The sequence below is a fragment of the Puntigrus tetrazona genome, chromosome 9 (assembly GCF_018831695.1).
Source record: "Puntigrus tetrazona isolate hp1 chromosome 9, ASM1883169v1, whole genome shotgun sequence".
Taxonomy (NCBI): Eukaryota; Metazoa; Chordata; class Actinopteri; order Cypriniformes; family Cyprinidae; genus Puntigrus; species Puntigrus tetrazona.
The window spans coordinates 17,355,878-17,370,742 of NC_056707.1; the positions used below are offsets into that span (position 1 = coordinate 17,355,878).

A 14,865-nucleotide genomic window follows, 5' to 3' on the forward strand; every position below is an offset into this window, starting at 1 on the left:
CAATCAAATCACAATCAAAGCTTATTAACACTATTGATTATTTAATTACCAATCTTTATGCAAAGTGCATGAGCAAACACAATAATAAAGCAAAGCAAACAAAACACTTTAAAAATCATAAAGGTACAAAATTGTGTAAATTGTTCATTTTTATTTAGGCTTAAGTATTTTATTTGTTTTTCTATCTATAGAAAAAGTCTACAGATATATGGAGCCACTATGAACAGTCAAGGTTTCACAGATGCTGCTGCTTACCTCAACATCTTCACGCTTTTTTTTCCACCAGTGGGTCTGTAACACCGTTTCATCAACCACCAACTGCTTAATATTATCTTTGATTAATATACACAAGCACAAAAAACTACACGAATCCATATGGACCTAGAAACATAAATCGGCCCTTCATATAGATTAGGTTGTGCTGGCCTTTTTACAGCTTGAATGGTGAATCAGTATAATAAAGCGGCAATCAAGCTGTCCAGTGGATCTGAGGGGTGAGTTGCTCAAGGCTGAAAGCCTCAGGGATGGACAACATGTTTCACAAGTGATTAGGTGCCGAGGTCGCATGACAGTAAAGATTGCCTCTCTTATGGATAATTGCATGCCTATATGCATCTGCAAACCGAAGCTGAGTGACTATGACTATGTTCAGTGGCACAGATCTAATGTATCTGATATTTATAAAGTGGACTGGTTGTGACTATGATAATCATATTACATTAATCACAAAATGCAAAAGTTAAAGCATTAGCCTTATTAATGTACCTTCATAGATTGTAAATCCCGATTCAGATCTCATTTGCATTGGTTGAGCGAGTGGATATAGATATACGTAGATGAAAGACAAAGATATAGCATCTGAGTTTGGCATTCCAAGATACTTCTAAAGTATGTGTGATTGGAAATACCCATAATTCAGTATACTGTAATTCTCTGTTCCAACCAAATGTTTGAATGTGCGATTTTGCAAGTATTTCTGGTTGTCTGTATACCAGTCAAATGTTCCATTTTCCTCAGAAATCTCCATTCTCATGAAATGTAGTGGAACTAATGGGCAATGCCCTGTTGAAAACCAAGAACATGAGACAAAAACAACTCTTTAAATCGGTTACGTCGTCTGTTTAGAAGAATTTTATCACATCGTTATCACATGCTATGCCTAACAAAAGGATTCAACTCTTCCAGAAAAACTTTTAGAGGCAGCTTAACTGCAGTGCACTTACTGTAAAAAAACAAAGGATTTTTCGTATACTTTTCTGTGCAGTACGAACACAACTACTTCTTCCCCTTTCTCCGTTATTGATGTACTGTGAAAAGATCAATGGCGGGGTGTTTGTTAGAAATCTCAGACAATAGAAAAGGTTGAACTCTGCACTGTGCAACACATCTAACCTCGCCAAAGGCCTCATTTATTTGATTTATCGACTGTGTCGCTTAGAAAGAGGAAATGACAGAGTCAGCCAAGCAATTACCAGGCTCAGAAAAGGCCCATCTCCCATACTCATAAACCGTACCAGCAAGCCCTTACACCAGGTTACCACACCAGTACGCGATCGAACTTTATCTCGAATATGTGCCTCATAGAGATTTTATGCACGAGAGTGAAAGTAATAACTTGCATACGGCAGTCATGACCAAATGCAATTTCATCAGACCTTATTGGTTTTAAAATGCAATCTGTGTAGCCGCTAAGAGTGACCGGAATAAAAATCACCTGCTAGCTTATTACAACCCAGTGTAAGCACAGTTACAATACGCTGCCAGTATCTGGCCTTGTCGAGGAGACGACATGTGTTTCATAATCATAAACATGATTGCGAGTCAGACAGCCTATATTACAGGCAATTTCCCCGTACCATCAGTCAGCCTACGACTGCACCGCATAGACACAATCAGATCTAATTAACGTATGCAGATTTCTTCATTAAAAGCAGGCAGACGCTAATGAGCTGTTGTATTCTTGATAGCAGGGGGTGACTGGATGCCCAGGAATGAGGACAACCTCTGGAAAACCTGCGGGAAATAGCTGCTCGCCTCCATTAGCCTCCGCACGGACCCTAGACCTAAAGCAAAGACAGTCCAGAGCGTCTGGACATGATGGCAGCAGCGGTAAAAGCTGTGATTGAGGGCCTCCTGCAACTAATGACCCACTGAGTTATTATTGTAGTGTGATGGAATCCTTTGGGCCTGGAATGTGAAATGACCATTTAACACTTCAATAGGGAGGAATTGAATTGTAAATGTCATTTTAAAATAGGTCAGGATACACTGAAAAAAATGGCACTGTAAAAATCTTCTTTTTCGTACTAATCTGTCTGAACATCCTCGAAACAAATTAAATGTAGTTTTAATTAAACTTTTGTATAGTATAGTCTTTCTTTCCAGTGCTGTTTAACACATTTTAAGAAACAAAATGAAATGTACTTTTAATACAACTTTTTTTTAACTCTCTAACGTCTTTGAAACAAAATACGGCCAACTAACTCAACAAAACACAATAATATAGTAAAAACTATTTAAAAAATAGATAAATGAAAAGGAAGGAAGGAAGGAAGGAAGGAAGGAAGGAAGAAAGCAGAAGACCAGCCTACAGTGGCGACAATGATAAGAATAAAAAGTGATGTATTCTACATATTTTTTACTAAAAAACAAGAACAAAAACACTCAATAATTAGGAAAATTATGTATTGCAATGCAGTCTGATCTTGGTTGTCTTTGAATAAGTAATTTGCTATGCACGCTTGACATTGTTCATAGAGCCCAGTGGGGTATTAAGCTGATGTATATATTTGTGTTCTTTCATTTGATCTAGCAGTCTGCTGGTGCTCTGTTCATGTACATGTACCCATGTATATTCATAAAGTCTGATATGCACCATAAGGTTATTATCCATAAATGTCAGCAGATAATTAATTAGTTCTGTCTTCTGGCTGCTCCCTGTGTCTCATTAGCAAAGCATGGACGACTAACTCCATTCATATTCATACCAAAAATACACAGACCTACTCTTTCTTTGTCACAGTACAACCGGATTTCTGTGTTGACATTGATACAAGGTCTACCATTTCTAGTGCATTTGTTTTCCCTTTTTTAAAATTCAATTTTATACATTTGTAACCCCTAAAGTGCGAGTATTTGTGGGTCAAATGCTGTCTAGAGATTTGAATGTGTGAAGTGCTCTCAGAAATTCAACATTTACCCAACATTTCAGTAATCTTGGTTCCAAAAAGAATCGAAGGGACCATTGGCAGATTCTCAGTTTTCAGCAAAGCCAAGTACACACTACAACATTTATTGATGCTCTTCTAGCAATTGCACTTGTGAAACACACCAAGCGCTACAACAGAATCAGGTCAGCTGAAACCATTTCGAAATACGTCCAACCAATTCAAATGAAATAAAAACAGCATTTTTGTGTCTTTTACGTTTTCCTGTTGTGCAAATAAGAGCAAATGAAAGCTTTTGTACATATAGTTGGGTGACATGTTTTCAAAAATAATCTCTCTTGTTAATACAAGTGAGTGTAAATGTATTCCAGGATTGTCATTACAGTTGGGGAAGAGAACAACGCTGTAATTGACAGTCATGTTTGTGATTAGGTCTGTATCCTAGACATCAACACAATAAAAAACAACAGCTAGTCTTTAAAATGATTGATTTAAACTACCCTGCTTGCTCTATTAGGCCTACATTAGGCCCTCTCGTGCCTTCATTTCCTCAAATGCAGTTAAAACATTCATTCATCAGTTTCGCATACTAGACCATTTGATCGGACCAAAGCAGTCCTGAATGGCGCAAGTAAATTAGTCCGACAGTTGCAAAATATACAATTATGTAAATAAACAGGTGGACACATAAATCTGATTGCATGTTCTGATTGAGAGGCCGAGGTTATTATGGCTTCATTATTTCCTGCCCTTCACGCTGATGACATCACACTGAGCTTCCGAATGCATTAGCTTCTGCCGGACAGCTTACTTCAATCATACACTTCATTACTGATAATCCCAAGGCTTATTATTAACAGACACTAACTGACATTTAGTGCCTAGCAGGTCTCAATGAAGAGGATAACAATGATTTGGGTATTTTTTCAAATAAAACACTTTTCTTTCAAGTTTAACCTTTGAAATTACAAGATTGTAGCAGTGCAAAGGTCTCATGTCTCATGTGCCTCTTTAAATAATTTTTAAAAATTAATTCTTTGATTCAGCAAGGAGGCTGAATTGATCAAATGTGAAAGTATTTGGTTAAAAATAATCTCTCTTAAACATTATGTGCTTTTACAGATCATAGAAGTATATAAAAAAAACCCATTATAAATATATAAATATAAAACACAGAATATTAGAATGTTTTCTGAAGGATCACATGACACTAATAATAACTGCTGAAAAATCAGCTTTGCACATTACTGGAATAAATTAAATGTGAAATGTTTATTTTAAAGGAGAAAAAAATTGTTATTTCAAATAGAAATAATATTGAGCAGTATTACTGTTTTTAATAAATTTTTGATTAAATAAATGCAGCCTTGATGAGCATAAAAAAAATGCCAAATCCTATATATTTCAATGTTTTTTTGAAGATCAAACACTAGCTGCAGACATTCAAAACAAGGTTAATCTACTCATGTTTCTAGTCTGATATATAAAACTAATTTTAGGAAAGTAAGATCAGATGGTAATGTCTGAAACCCACAAAGACAGAGAGATGAATGAGCGCATAGAGAGACAGAGGGAGAATGAAAGGAGCCTGTCCCATCTGTTTGAGAGAGCCGTGTTCTGGCTCTTTCTGAGATGCTCATCCTCGCAGCCTGTGAGGCATTAACCGCACGGAGCCCTTGACACGCCTCTCCATCTCTTTAATTATTAAGCATTTATCTCAGTATGTCCCTCAGGCGCGTCTTATCGCAGGTGAGGAGGTGTGCCGAGCAACCCGTGGCATCATGGGAGATTCTGAGAGCGGGCAGATTAGGAAGGAGGAGCACCTGCCAACAGGCTTACTGCAGGATTTGCTCACTGAAGTCTGCAAGGTTTCCTGCAACGCTTCACATGTTCACTGCTTTAAGAATAAATTCAGGTGTGTGTGCATGCAAGTTTGCATGCTTGCTTTTATAGGAAAGGGATGTTAAAGGATGACTCATAATCTTTCAGGAAGTTGCACGCCCTTGTTTTATCTTAAGTAGGATGTCTCAAAAACAGTGGCTGACTTCACAGGAAGATTCTGGTTGTGTGCAGATTACGAAAGGCGTTCTGCAGCCCTCACTCTTAGCCAGGGATTTGTTCGCAGAGCATGGCTCTCCAGTCTCGCGTTTTACATCAGAACTTTCTCTTAATATGAGCATGCAAGCTTGTCTTTGCGGGCGTTTCAGAAAAATAAGACTGTGAGGAAAATAAATCATGCATGGTTTTTTTTTTTTTTTTTTTTTTTAGATCTTTGACTCTTTCAATTCTGAGTGACAAATTAAGTTCAATATCCCCATAAATCTTTCCAAACGGATCAATTTCAAACCGAACAAACGCTGTGACCATAAACGGATAAAATCTGGCCATATAAACATGATTTATGTAGTCAGTAAGCGAGGAATACATTAAGTAAATGCTGGGTCAAGAAAGGTTATTGTTAAATCATATCATTCATATATTTGAATCACCTCTAATACATAATAAAAATAGCAATATAGGTGATGTAGTAGCTTCCGCCCAGTAAAGCCCTCAAAGGTTTTATCATTATTGCTATCATCTGTCATTATGTTTAGTCATTCACACTGGGTCCCAATGATAGTAATAAGTCCTTTTGTCATAGTGCTGCAAAAAACAGGGACAAACAAATTGCTTGTTTTTACATTGTGCTGTCATTTTATGGCCTGCTTTGTCATTTGAATGTTAAAACGTTGCTTAAAATAACTATTTATTCAAAATGACAATTTTCTTAAATGCTTGTAAAAAATCAATTATAAATGTAATTAGGTACAGGTATTCGTTTGTTTCTTTTTAAGCTAATTACATTAGGCAAGAATGTAATTAGAGCAAAAGCAAACCCATTTAAAACAGCAGTAAAAGCAAAGCAAATGTTTGTAGCCTTATGTTATTTACTCAGCACTATGTCCAGGCTGTTATCGAGAACTCCCTTAAGGCATGTCTGTGGTTGAAACGCATTAACAACAGAAGCAATAACGACAGTTTCAGCTAAAGAGAAACACAATACAAATAAACATCGTAATCTAGCTCTAATTCCCCGGCTGCCAGTGAGAGTGGAGGGAATAGAAGGGAGATATCTTGACAGTTGTCTTGAAATTAACCAAAACAATTGTAGGGATTGGTTCCTAATTCACTCTTTAAAATGTTACAGGGTCATTTGAGACCACAGAAGTTTTTTAAGCTCTCCAACTGATGCCATTTTGAGTCAACTGACTGCGGTATGAAACCTATTACATTGGAGAAAAAAGTCTAAGGCATTCAGTACAAAGGCTAGCTCACCCAAAAATGTCAATTCTGTGATTATTTTAGTAATGTAACGACTTATCTTCCATGTCAAGTTTTTATGATAGTTTCATGACATATGCCGTCCCTTTAAATTATTACTAAGTTAAAAAATATATCCTATTATATCCTTTTAATAATTGAACTACAGATAGCTAACTTCAGCTAACATACAGGGCCCTAATTTGTTTTCAATTTGTGGTCAGGTTTAGATTGTAATAGCATGGTTCTAAAATAGAAATAGATATTCTAAAAGATTTTTTTTTGTTATTCCAGATAAATTATGTAACTTTGAGGTGTACCTTAGCAGAACCATAAATATGGGGGCAAATACTTTTTTCTCAGCACTAGACATTATGCATACAACTGCAACAGTTTTCTCACATTGAAAATGTGCCAAAAATGGCATTAAAGCTTCCCACTTGACATTACATGACATTTGCGACATCGCAAATCTGCATGACTTACTTGAACCTGTTGTGAAATCTACACACACTCACATGAAATTCCAAATCACGCAGATTTTTATTGAAATGACAGATTCTGCTCCTGTTAATTCACACATCAACAATTGAACCTTAAGGCAAGATTTCTTTATGGTCTCAAATGTTGGCCAAACTCATTTCATTTCTAAACTTTCCAGATTTCCCCACTGGGTTGTTTGTGAGTCGGACTAGATTTTGAATTGACTAACATAACCTCGGGGCTAGTAAGAAGGTTAAGCAACTGTCTCAGGTTAACCATAAAACGTCACAAATAAGCTTGCATAGGGTTGGCTGGATTCAAAAACGCCATGGGCTGAACGTTTTATCTGCTCATTCATCATATCAGACCCATTTAGGAAAGCCTGAGAGGGTTGAATGAATCATTACGGAAAGCGCAGTCTGCACCCTCAAAACTATTCTCAGTTGGGCAGCCATTATCTACAGTGTTCACCCTGATTACAGACCATGTGTGTTCAGTGGAAAGCCAAGGCCAAGGACACTAATGCCCGAGTGAATATGTACTTGCTCTCCAGTACTTACACTTCAAGGTGCAGCACACAGCAGGAACCCCGAAGGAAACGTGGATGGTTTCTTTCAAACGTGGTCAGCCATTCTGGTTCTCCAATTCCACAGGTCACTGGATCCAGGACAAGGACAAGAACCTTTAAGGACCATTGAATCTCAAATACATTCATTTCCCACACCACATATCCAGTGGCTGTGTTCCAAAACCTAGTGAGCATTCTTGCTGTCTAATGCCCACACGGCAATACTAACTGAAACAGACCCATACTAATGACTTTCTTAGGATGCTTTTCAATACTACCAGAAACAGACCCTCACTAATGACTTTCTTGGAATGCTCAACAGCAACTCATCAGTGTGTCACAGCACTTAAAACAAAGTTTATAAGAGGTTCAAAACTTTATTTCCATGTTGCTATGCTTGCTGCTTTGGTAATTTGTTAATTAAAATAAAGCTAAAATAAAATTACATATAACTATTACATTAAAACTTAAAATTAAAATTAAAAAATATTGACTTGGCCAATGTGTAAATAGATCGATAAATAGATAGATAGATAGACATATATACAGTATGTGCAATGAATTATAATAAATAAAAAAAAAAACAGTATGATGAATGCAATGCCTAAGAAGTTAGCCAAAAGATGTCCACCCTCTACTGCCAATCTTTGTTGATAAGCAACTCATGAAGCCTGAAAGTACTAGCTGTTGACAGCTTGCTATGTTTTGGAACACAGCCTTTTCTTGTTATTTTTATAGGCTATGACAAGTGATCTGACACACAAATGCGTGCTATGCCTAGAAAAGCAGAGTCCAAATAACTTTTATATTGGGACACTTTTATTTACAGAAGAAAAATTACACTGGATTACAAGAATTCCACAAGTACAGTTGGGCTTATGGAGTGCTCCCTTTAGATTGCTGAAAAGAAATGGGCAACATTCCACAATGTTCTATTGCGCTGAATGTGGAGAGCCAGGTGTATATGAAACACAATGCTGAAATAATGCAAAAAACTTTTTTTGGGATAAATTTGTTGGCCCAAACTAAAGTGAACATGAACATGGATCTCAAGACCTCATGGATCTTAATCCTGAAACTCTTGACTGGTAAAATGAGCATGCGTCTAAGCAGTATGCCATTCCCATCCATGTTATTGCAACACTAAGATCTTGTTCACCGGCAAACCCCTCCTCTCTCATACAACCAAAGCGTCGTCTTTTAAAAGATCCATAAATGGCATGGATTTGATTTCCAAAAAGCTCATTTTATAGCGATACCTCTGTGATGCATCTGTACCCAGTTTCCAGGGCATCTGTCCTTCTTTGCCTCTTGAGATCTTTCAGTCTGTTGGACACGGTATCATTTTTGAGAGACAGCCAATTTCGATAAACATAATTCATAATCAGTCATGTGCGACACTAAGACAGAACCTGGAATGAATCATATTTTTTTCTGCTTTTGAAACATTCCAAAGAAATACAAGTATATTTACATTGATGTACTTGAATAGGTATTTATAATGTTTTCCTTATATTCACGTAAAACTCGGCAACCTCTACTTTCTTTACATGTCCCTCTCTTTCTACACTCCATGCTCGCTAGTACACGCATCCAAACACCCCAAAGACAACACGTCCATGCTCAGATGCACCCACTTACAAACTTTCACACGCTTCTAAAGGAAATGCACTCTTTTTTTTTGTTTCCGAAATATCTTGACATGAAAGTATGACTCATACTATGCTCCTTTGACTCTGAAACAATAGCGTTTAAAACGAGGACATATTTTCATCCACAAAAACACTTGTAATCTATGAGAAATTCATCGTTCAAGCCGAAGAGTTGGGCATGTATCAGCGCTCAATACCGGGACCAACCATGTACCATTTACTCAGTTTGAGGTCAAGTGTGGTTGATCCTCGCTTTAATACTGAGCATTCTGTAATTTCTTTGCATTTGGGCGAGACATATAGTGGGAAAAAGGCTAGAAAATAAACACGTTACCCAAACAGTGACCCAAAACTACAACACGGACCGCAAAGAGAGGTGGGGGATTTCCACGCGTACCGCATTAAAAAGCAATGTTTGAGCAACCACACTGGAAAGGTGCAACAGCCGGATCCCAAAGAAAGAGAGGATGAGAGAGCAAGAGAAAACATGAAGCTTACGGGGTAAACCCACCTTTTCAAGTAACAAAGAATCAGACTCAAAGCAACAGCAAAGCCTTGAAAAAACAAAAACAAAAAAACAACCCCCTCCCAAAAAAGGCCCAAAACAAGCAAGAACAAGCACAAATAAACAGGAGCCTGTTTGTTGAGCGGCAACCTCCGAAAAATGTTTCACAAAGCAGTTATCGCGTGGCCTCTTCTGATACCCCGACGACGAGTCTCTAACAAAAGATCTTACAATTGGTTGGCGTGTTCTTGCTTGTATTCTCATTAGTTTGCTTGCTGTTGGTCTCCGGGTGGCTCACTTTGCATGTTCTTTTAGAGGATAGCAGGGCCTCCATTATGCTTTACTGTCCTCCTGTGTCATGTGTAGGCTGTTGTCACCGTGAACTTTGATTTCGATCGTGTCTGGTTTCAGCGTCTCCTTACCGTTTTCCTCTTTTAGTGGCAATTTCCTGTGGAAAAAAAGCGACAGAAAGACAGGTGCACAGTGGTCAGTTTGACAGGGTTGACAAAAACATTTTTTAATTAACAACTGGATACTGTGGGTCCCCCTGAGGCTAAAATTGAGACTTAGGGTGTTTTGTCAGACTTCAGACTTTCAGTCCATTTGTCACCACAGGTCGATTTGTTTGGTTGAATTCATAAACTTTTTGAACTACTGACATGTCTGGGCTCAGGTTTTCACCAAGCACTGAACTACACAAACACATTTTGAATGTTTTGTGAAAATACAATATTATGCTGAACAAGTATATCAAAGGTTGCAGTAAAACAGTGATATTCTGAAATGTTATTACAATTTAAATTCCTGTGATAGCAAATCAGAATTTCCAGCAGCCATTGCTTCAGTCTTCAAGGTCACATGCATCTTCAGAAATCATTCTAATACGGTGATTTGCTGCTTAAACAAGGACTACTTGTTACTTATTAATGTTAAAAATGGTTGTTCACCATGATACATTGTTTTTTATATTTACATTTGAAATTGATCTTTTTTGTTAAAATGTACACAATATCGAGTCAATTTTGAAAGAATTATCATATGGTGAACCAACCCTTTTGGCACTGAATGACCAGCGCATGCTATTTCTAAGAAACAGGTTAATCATTGAAACCTGTAACCAAAAATTAATGACTTTTATGCAATTATTCTCAGTCCACTTTAACAGCTTTTTCAATTCTAACCCATCAAACCTGGGTAAAAACAACAAAAATGTTTCTCACAATCCGACCTCCCCTCCCCGCAAAGCCCATTTCACTCAGGAATCCCATTACTGAAGTAAAAAGTATATTTTAAGTTATCTCTAATGTCACATTTATAAACCTAGAGTGTGGTTTTTATGGGTTATTTGTGTTATTCTGAGCACTGTGACACGCAGTCATGTCTGTGCGTTCTCAAAGACCCCTGTGTGGCTCTTCATTACCTAGGATGATACTAGAAAGGAACCAGTCTCTGTTCACTGGGATCATCACTCTAATAACATTATTAAAGTCTAGGACGGTGCCTTTGGGTAAGTATAGTGCGCATATTAGAAGAGCGCACTAGTCTAGAACATCAAAGCCGTGCTGCTTGTTATCAGAGCTGAAGACAATCACAGGCCTTAATCTCTTTGAACTTTTAGCCAAGTAAACCTGACAGGAGTTTTACCAGCTGGGATAGACCCAGATTGGTGCTGCATAACTACAGATCTGTCAACCTGCAAACCAAAGGACAAAGTCTACAGAGGAAATGTGTCAGAAGCTGTGAAGACACTAGCCAGATGGAAAAAAAAAACACATAGATTATTCATCAAGCAATAAACCATAAATTGCATAAGTCACATCAGTGATTCATAATCAACAAACTGACTGTACACTAAGTACTTTGACGGACATGCTCCAGAGATAAAGACTCGTTAAACGCTACTGTTCAACCGTTGCCATGTCACACCTGTATCTTTCTGGCTAACTTGAGGACTTTGTGTTGCAACATGTCTTGCTGGCAACTGATGACAAACAGTGTAAGGTTTAAAGAAGTGCTAATTATGTAAACACATAAATACACAAACATTTCAGAAAAACATGGTTTATATATTAAATATATTTATTCAGCATACAAATTATATAATTATAAATATAGATGTTTAATTATTTTCAAAATATATACTGTATATGTATTAATATATACATAATAAATATACACAGTATACACGTGTATTATGCAAATAAAAAAAAATATTTTAATCATTAATCATTTGATAGCACTAGTTTAAAGCTTACTTTTATGTTATTGTTCTTATTATAATGAACTTAGCTGGACGATGACATCACTGAATATTGCATTATTACACACTGTTTTCCTATTTTATATTGTAAACCTGCTTTGATGCAATCTGTATTTTTTTTTTAAAAGGCTATATAAATAAGTGATACTCACAGGTAGGCAGCTTTGCCCTCCTCTAGCTCTTTGCTCTTGCCGCTAGTAGCTGTCTTTTTGCTGCAGAGCTTGCGGGTGATGCACATGAGCAGGCCGCACTGGCGCAGGAAGAAGCAGCTGACGTCCACTAGCACGAGCAGCAGCAGTAGGCCAGCTAACCCCAGCCCAACCACTGCGCCCAGGCCTAGGCCGCTGAACAGCGAATCTGCTGAGACAGGAAGCACACAAAACCATCAATGATGCGCCTCAACGAAACAACACTCTCTCTGTGCTTATTTTCTAATGTCAGAGACAAAAATTCAGAGTTCAACAGTGCAAAATAAAATAAAAAAACATAATATAACAACAATCATCAACAAATAATGCACTAAATGTAGGTACCTGATCTAATTTAAGTTTGCATTGAGTTTATCTTTAACATGATACAACTTCGGAGACATTTTTAAACTGAAAAGACCTTGCATGAGGAAATTAGTCTGCAAAGCTATTCAAAAGAAAACATCCATTTTAAAGGAACATCTTGCTCTAAAGACATCAATCACACACGCTGTTTAAAGTAGCATCACCATTAGCAAAAGCATCCCAGAAGTCTGTGGTTTGATCTGGACAAAGTGACAGGGTATCCGAGTGAGAGAAATGACACATGTTAGAAGGGACGAGGACAGACATACTAAACAGAAAAGACCACTGAGCAATTCAGTAGCTGTCTGGTTTTACTCAAAGCAGAATTATTATTTAGCATCAATGAATCAGCCTAAAGACATACATTTACATCAGCAAAGCTACTCTTTTCAGGGGTTAAATCAGGTAGATTGCAGGTTTTGCAGTGTAAAATAACTATACAAATGTTAAACAAAAATTATATATATATATATATATATATATATATATATATATATATATATATATATATATATATATAAAATTTTATATATATATTTTATATATATATATAAAATTACATGTATAATAACACAATAACATGTCCAAAATTTTTATTCAAACTTTAAAGTGAAAACAGATTATGTAAAAATAAAATAGCTAAAAAAAAAAAAAATAATGCTTTATTTTGATAGCCTACCTACGTAAGTAACTTTGTAAGTACGTCAACTAGCAGTCATTAGATTATTAGTAGACTGTCTGCTTAATATCTTCAAACACTTTATTTTGACGGGCCCACAACATACTGACTATCAGAAACTTTGCAAATATACGTGAACTTACTTAGTCAACCATAAAACTACCCCAACAGTCTACTCTGGAAAGCGTGTTTATAATTGTTTATTTAAGCCATGCGATTATGACCTCAAAACTTCATATTAGGAAGATTGTTTTTCCATTAAGACAGTCTGACCATTTCCAATGTCTCCATGCAACAGCTTATCGCTTCATACATGAACAAGCTGCTCTCAAAAATCTCAGATTAATTGACCCTGGTATGATTTTACTTTTGATGCATGACCACCTCCACTGTGACTTATCAGCCAACACATCTGTTTTTCACCATCTTGTGCCTTGCTCTCCCTGAGAAATGTGTCCCCGCTCCTATAGCTGATTTGTTGTTGATTTATAACATCATTAGAAGCTCAATTTAGCATCTCGTTAATATCACTTATCCTGAAGTTCCACAAATGGGCGTGATCCATCCGCATCTGAGTTCAACGCACTCAATTAATTAAGTACGAACGGTGATTGAGACTCAGCAATGAGAAGCAATAACTCAAGCTCGATTGATTGTGTCTGGACTGAAGGGAGGTCTGTGGGTGGGATCCCAGCAGATGATTGACAGGGTAATGAAGCTTGTAATCATGTGTGGGACTTAATGGCTGTGTCACGCTGATACATGACTAAGTAGGGCTTAAACAGAAACATGGTTTTCTAGTTTGGAACACTTTTACATGGAAAAACTTCCAGCGTGAAGTACAGGCAGCAGGAGCGCTTGAGACCCCTTTAATGCACTCTCTTCAAGGTTGAAGTACTGTATATCCCTCAGCCTTTGAGCTGCGCCGCTTAATCATTCAAACACTTACCTCTGCACTTACAACACCAATAAATGCTGAAAGCTGGAGACAGAAAGGGGTTTTAAAAATAGACTTCAGTCAAACCAGAGTAAATCTGTTATGAGGGGGTTTCAGATTATAGTAAAATACCATGGAAATTACACCCTAGCATTGTGAATAGCCCCGTAAATGTTTGGCAAATGCATTTGATGCGCTATGACAGGAACAAGTAATGCCTCTTATTCAATGTGCTACAGTCATTACCCTTATAGTTTGATTATATTACATTTTCTCAAGTGTAATCAAACAGAAATGGTGTTAATACACACACACACACACACACACACATACAGACACACACACAATATATATATATATATATATATATATATATATATATATATATATATATATATATATATATATATGGATGATGTGATTCCTGATAACCTGTTAAAATATAAAAAAATGTGTATTGCGGACTATGCCACTTTAGGTTAAAATGTCAAAAAAAAAAAGTCAAAACAGATCTTATTTCTCCTATAATACCTGTCTTGGTTTCATTGTAATTTATCATTATTGCTTATTCCAGCAAAAAAAAAAAAAAAAAGCATGGTAATCTTTAATGACAAAATAAGAACTTTCTCCATTACTGAAATGACATTCACCTCTGGGTTGACTTTATCAATCCCAACTTCTTCAACTCTTTGATGCAGAAATCACTTTTCATGACTGAACCAACTTCTGATGTACAAAATAAATTCCCACCCTGCTTTTC

General features: G+C 36.8%; 1 protein-coding gene across 2 annotated transcripts in view; it reads right to left on the minus strand.

The window, feature by feature from the left end:
• Nucleotides 1–8,315: 8,315 nt before the first annotated feature.
• The window catches only part of ncam2 (neural cell adhesion molecule 2), a 157,368-nt gene continuing 150,818 nt past the window's right edge, over nt 8,316–14,865 (minus strand). Inside the window, exons 16-17 of one of the 2 annotated variants that reach the window (XM_043248035.1) lie at nt 12,088–12,292; nt 8,316–10,123 (exon numbers count right to left, since the gene is read on the minus strand). In XM_043248035.1, the coding sequence (XP_043103970.1) occupies nt 10,009–10,123; nt 12,088–12,292 (320 nt within the window). In that variant the 3' untranslated portion in view covers nt 8,316–10,008. Of the gene's footprint in view, nt 10,124–12,087; nt 12,296–14,865 lie in introns of both variants that reach the window. The other variant, XM_043248033.1, reaches the window with a different exon arrangement.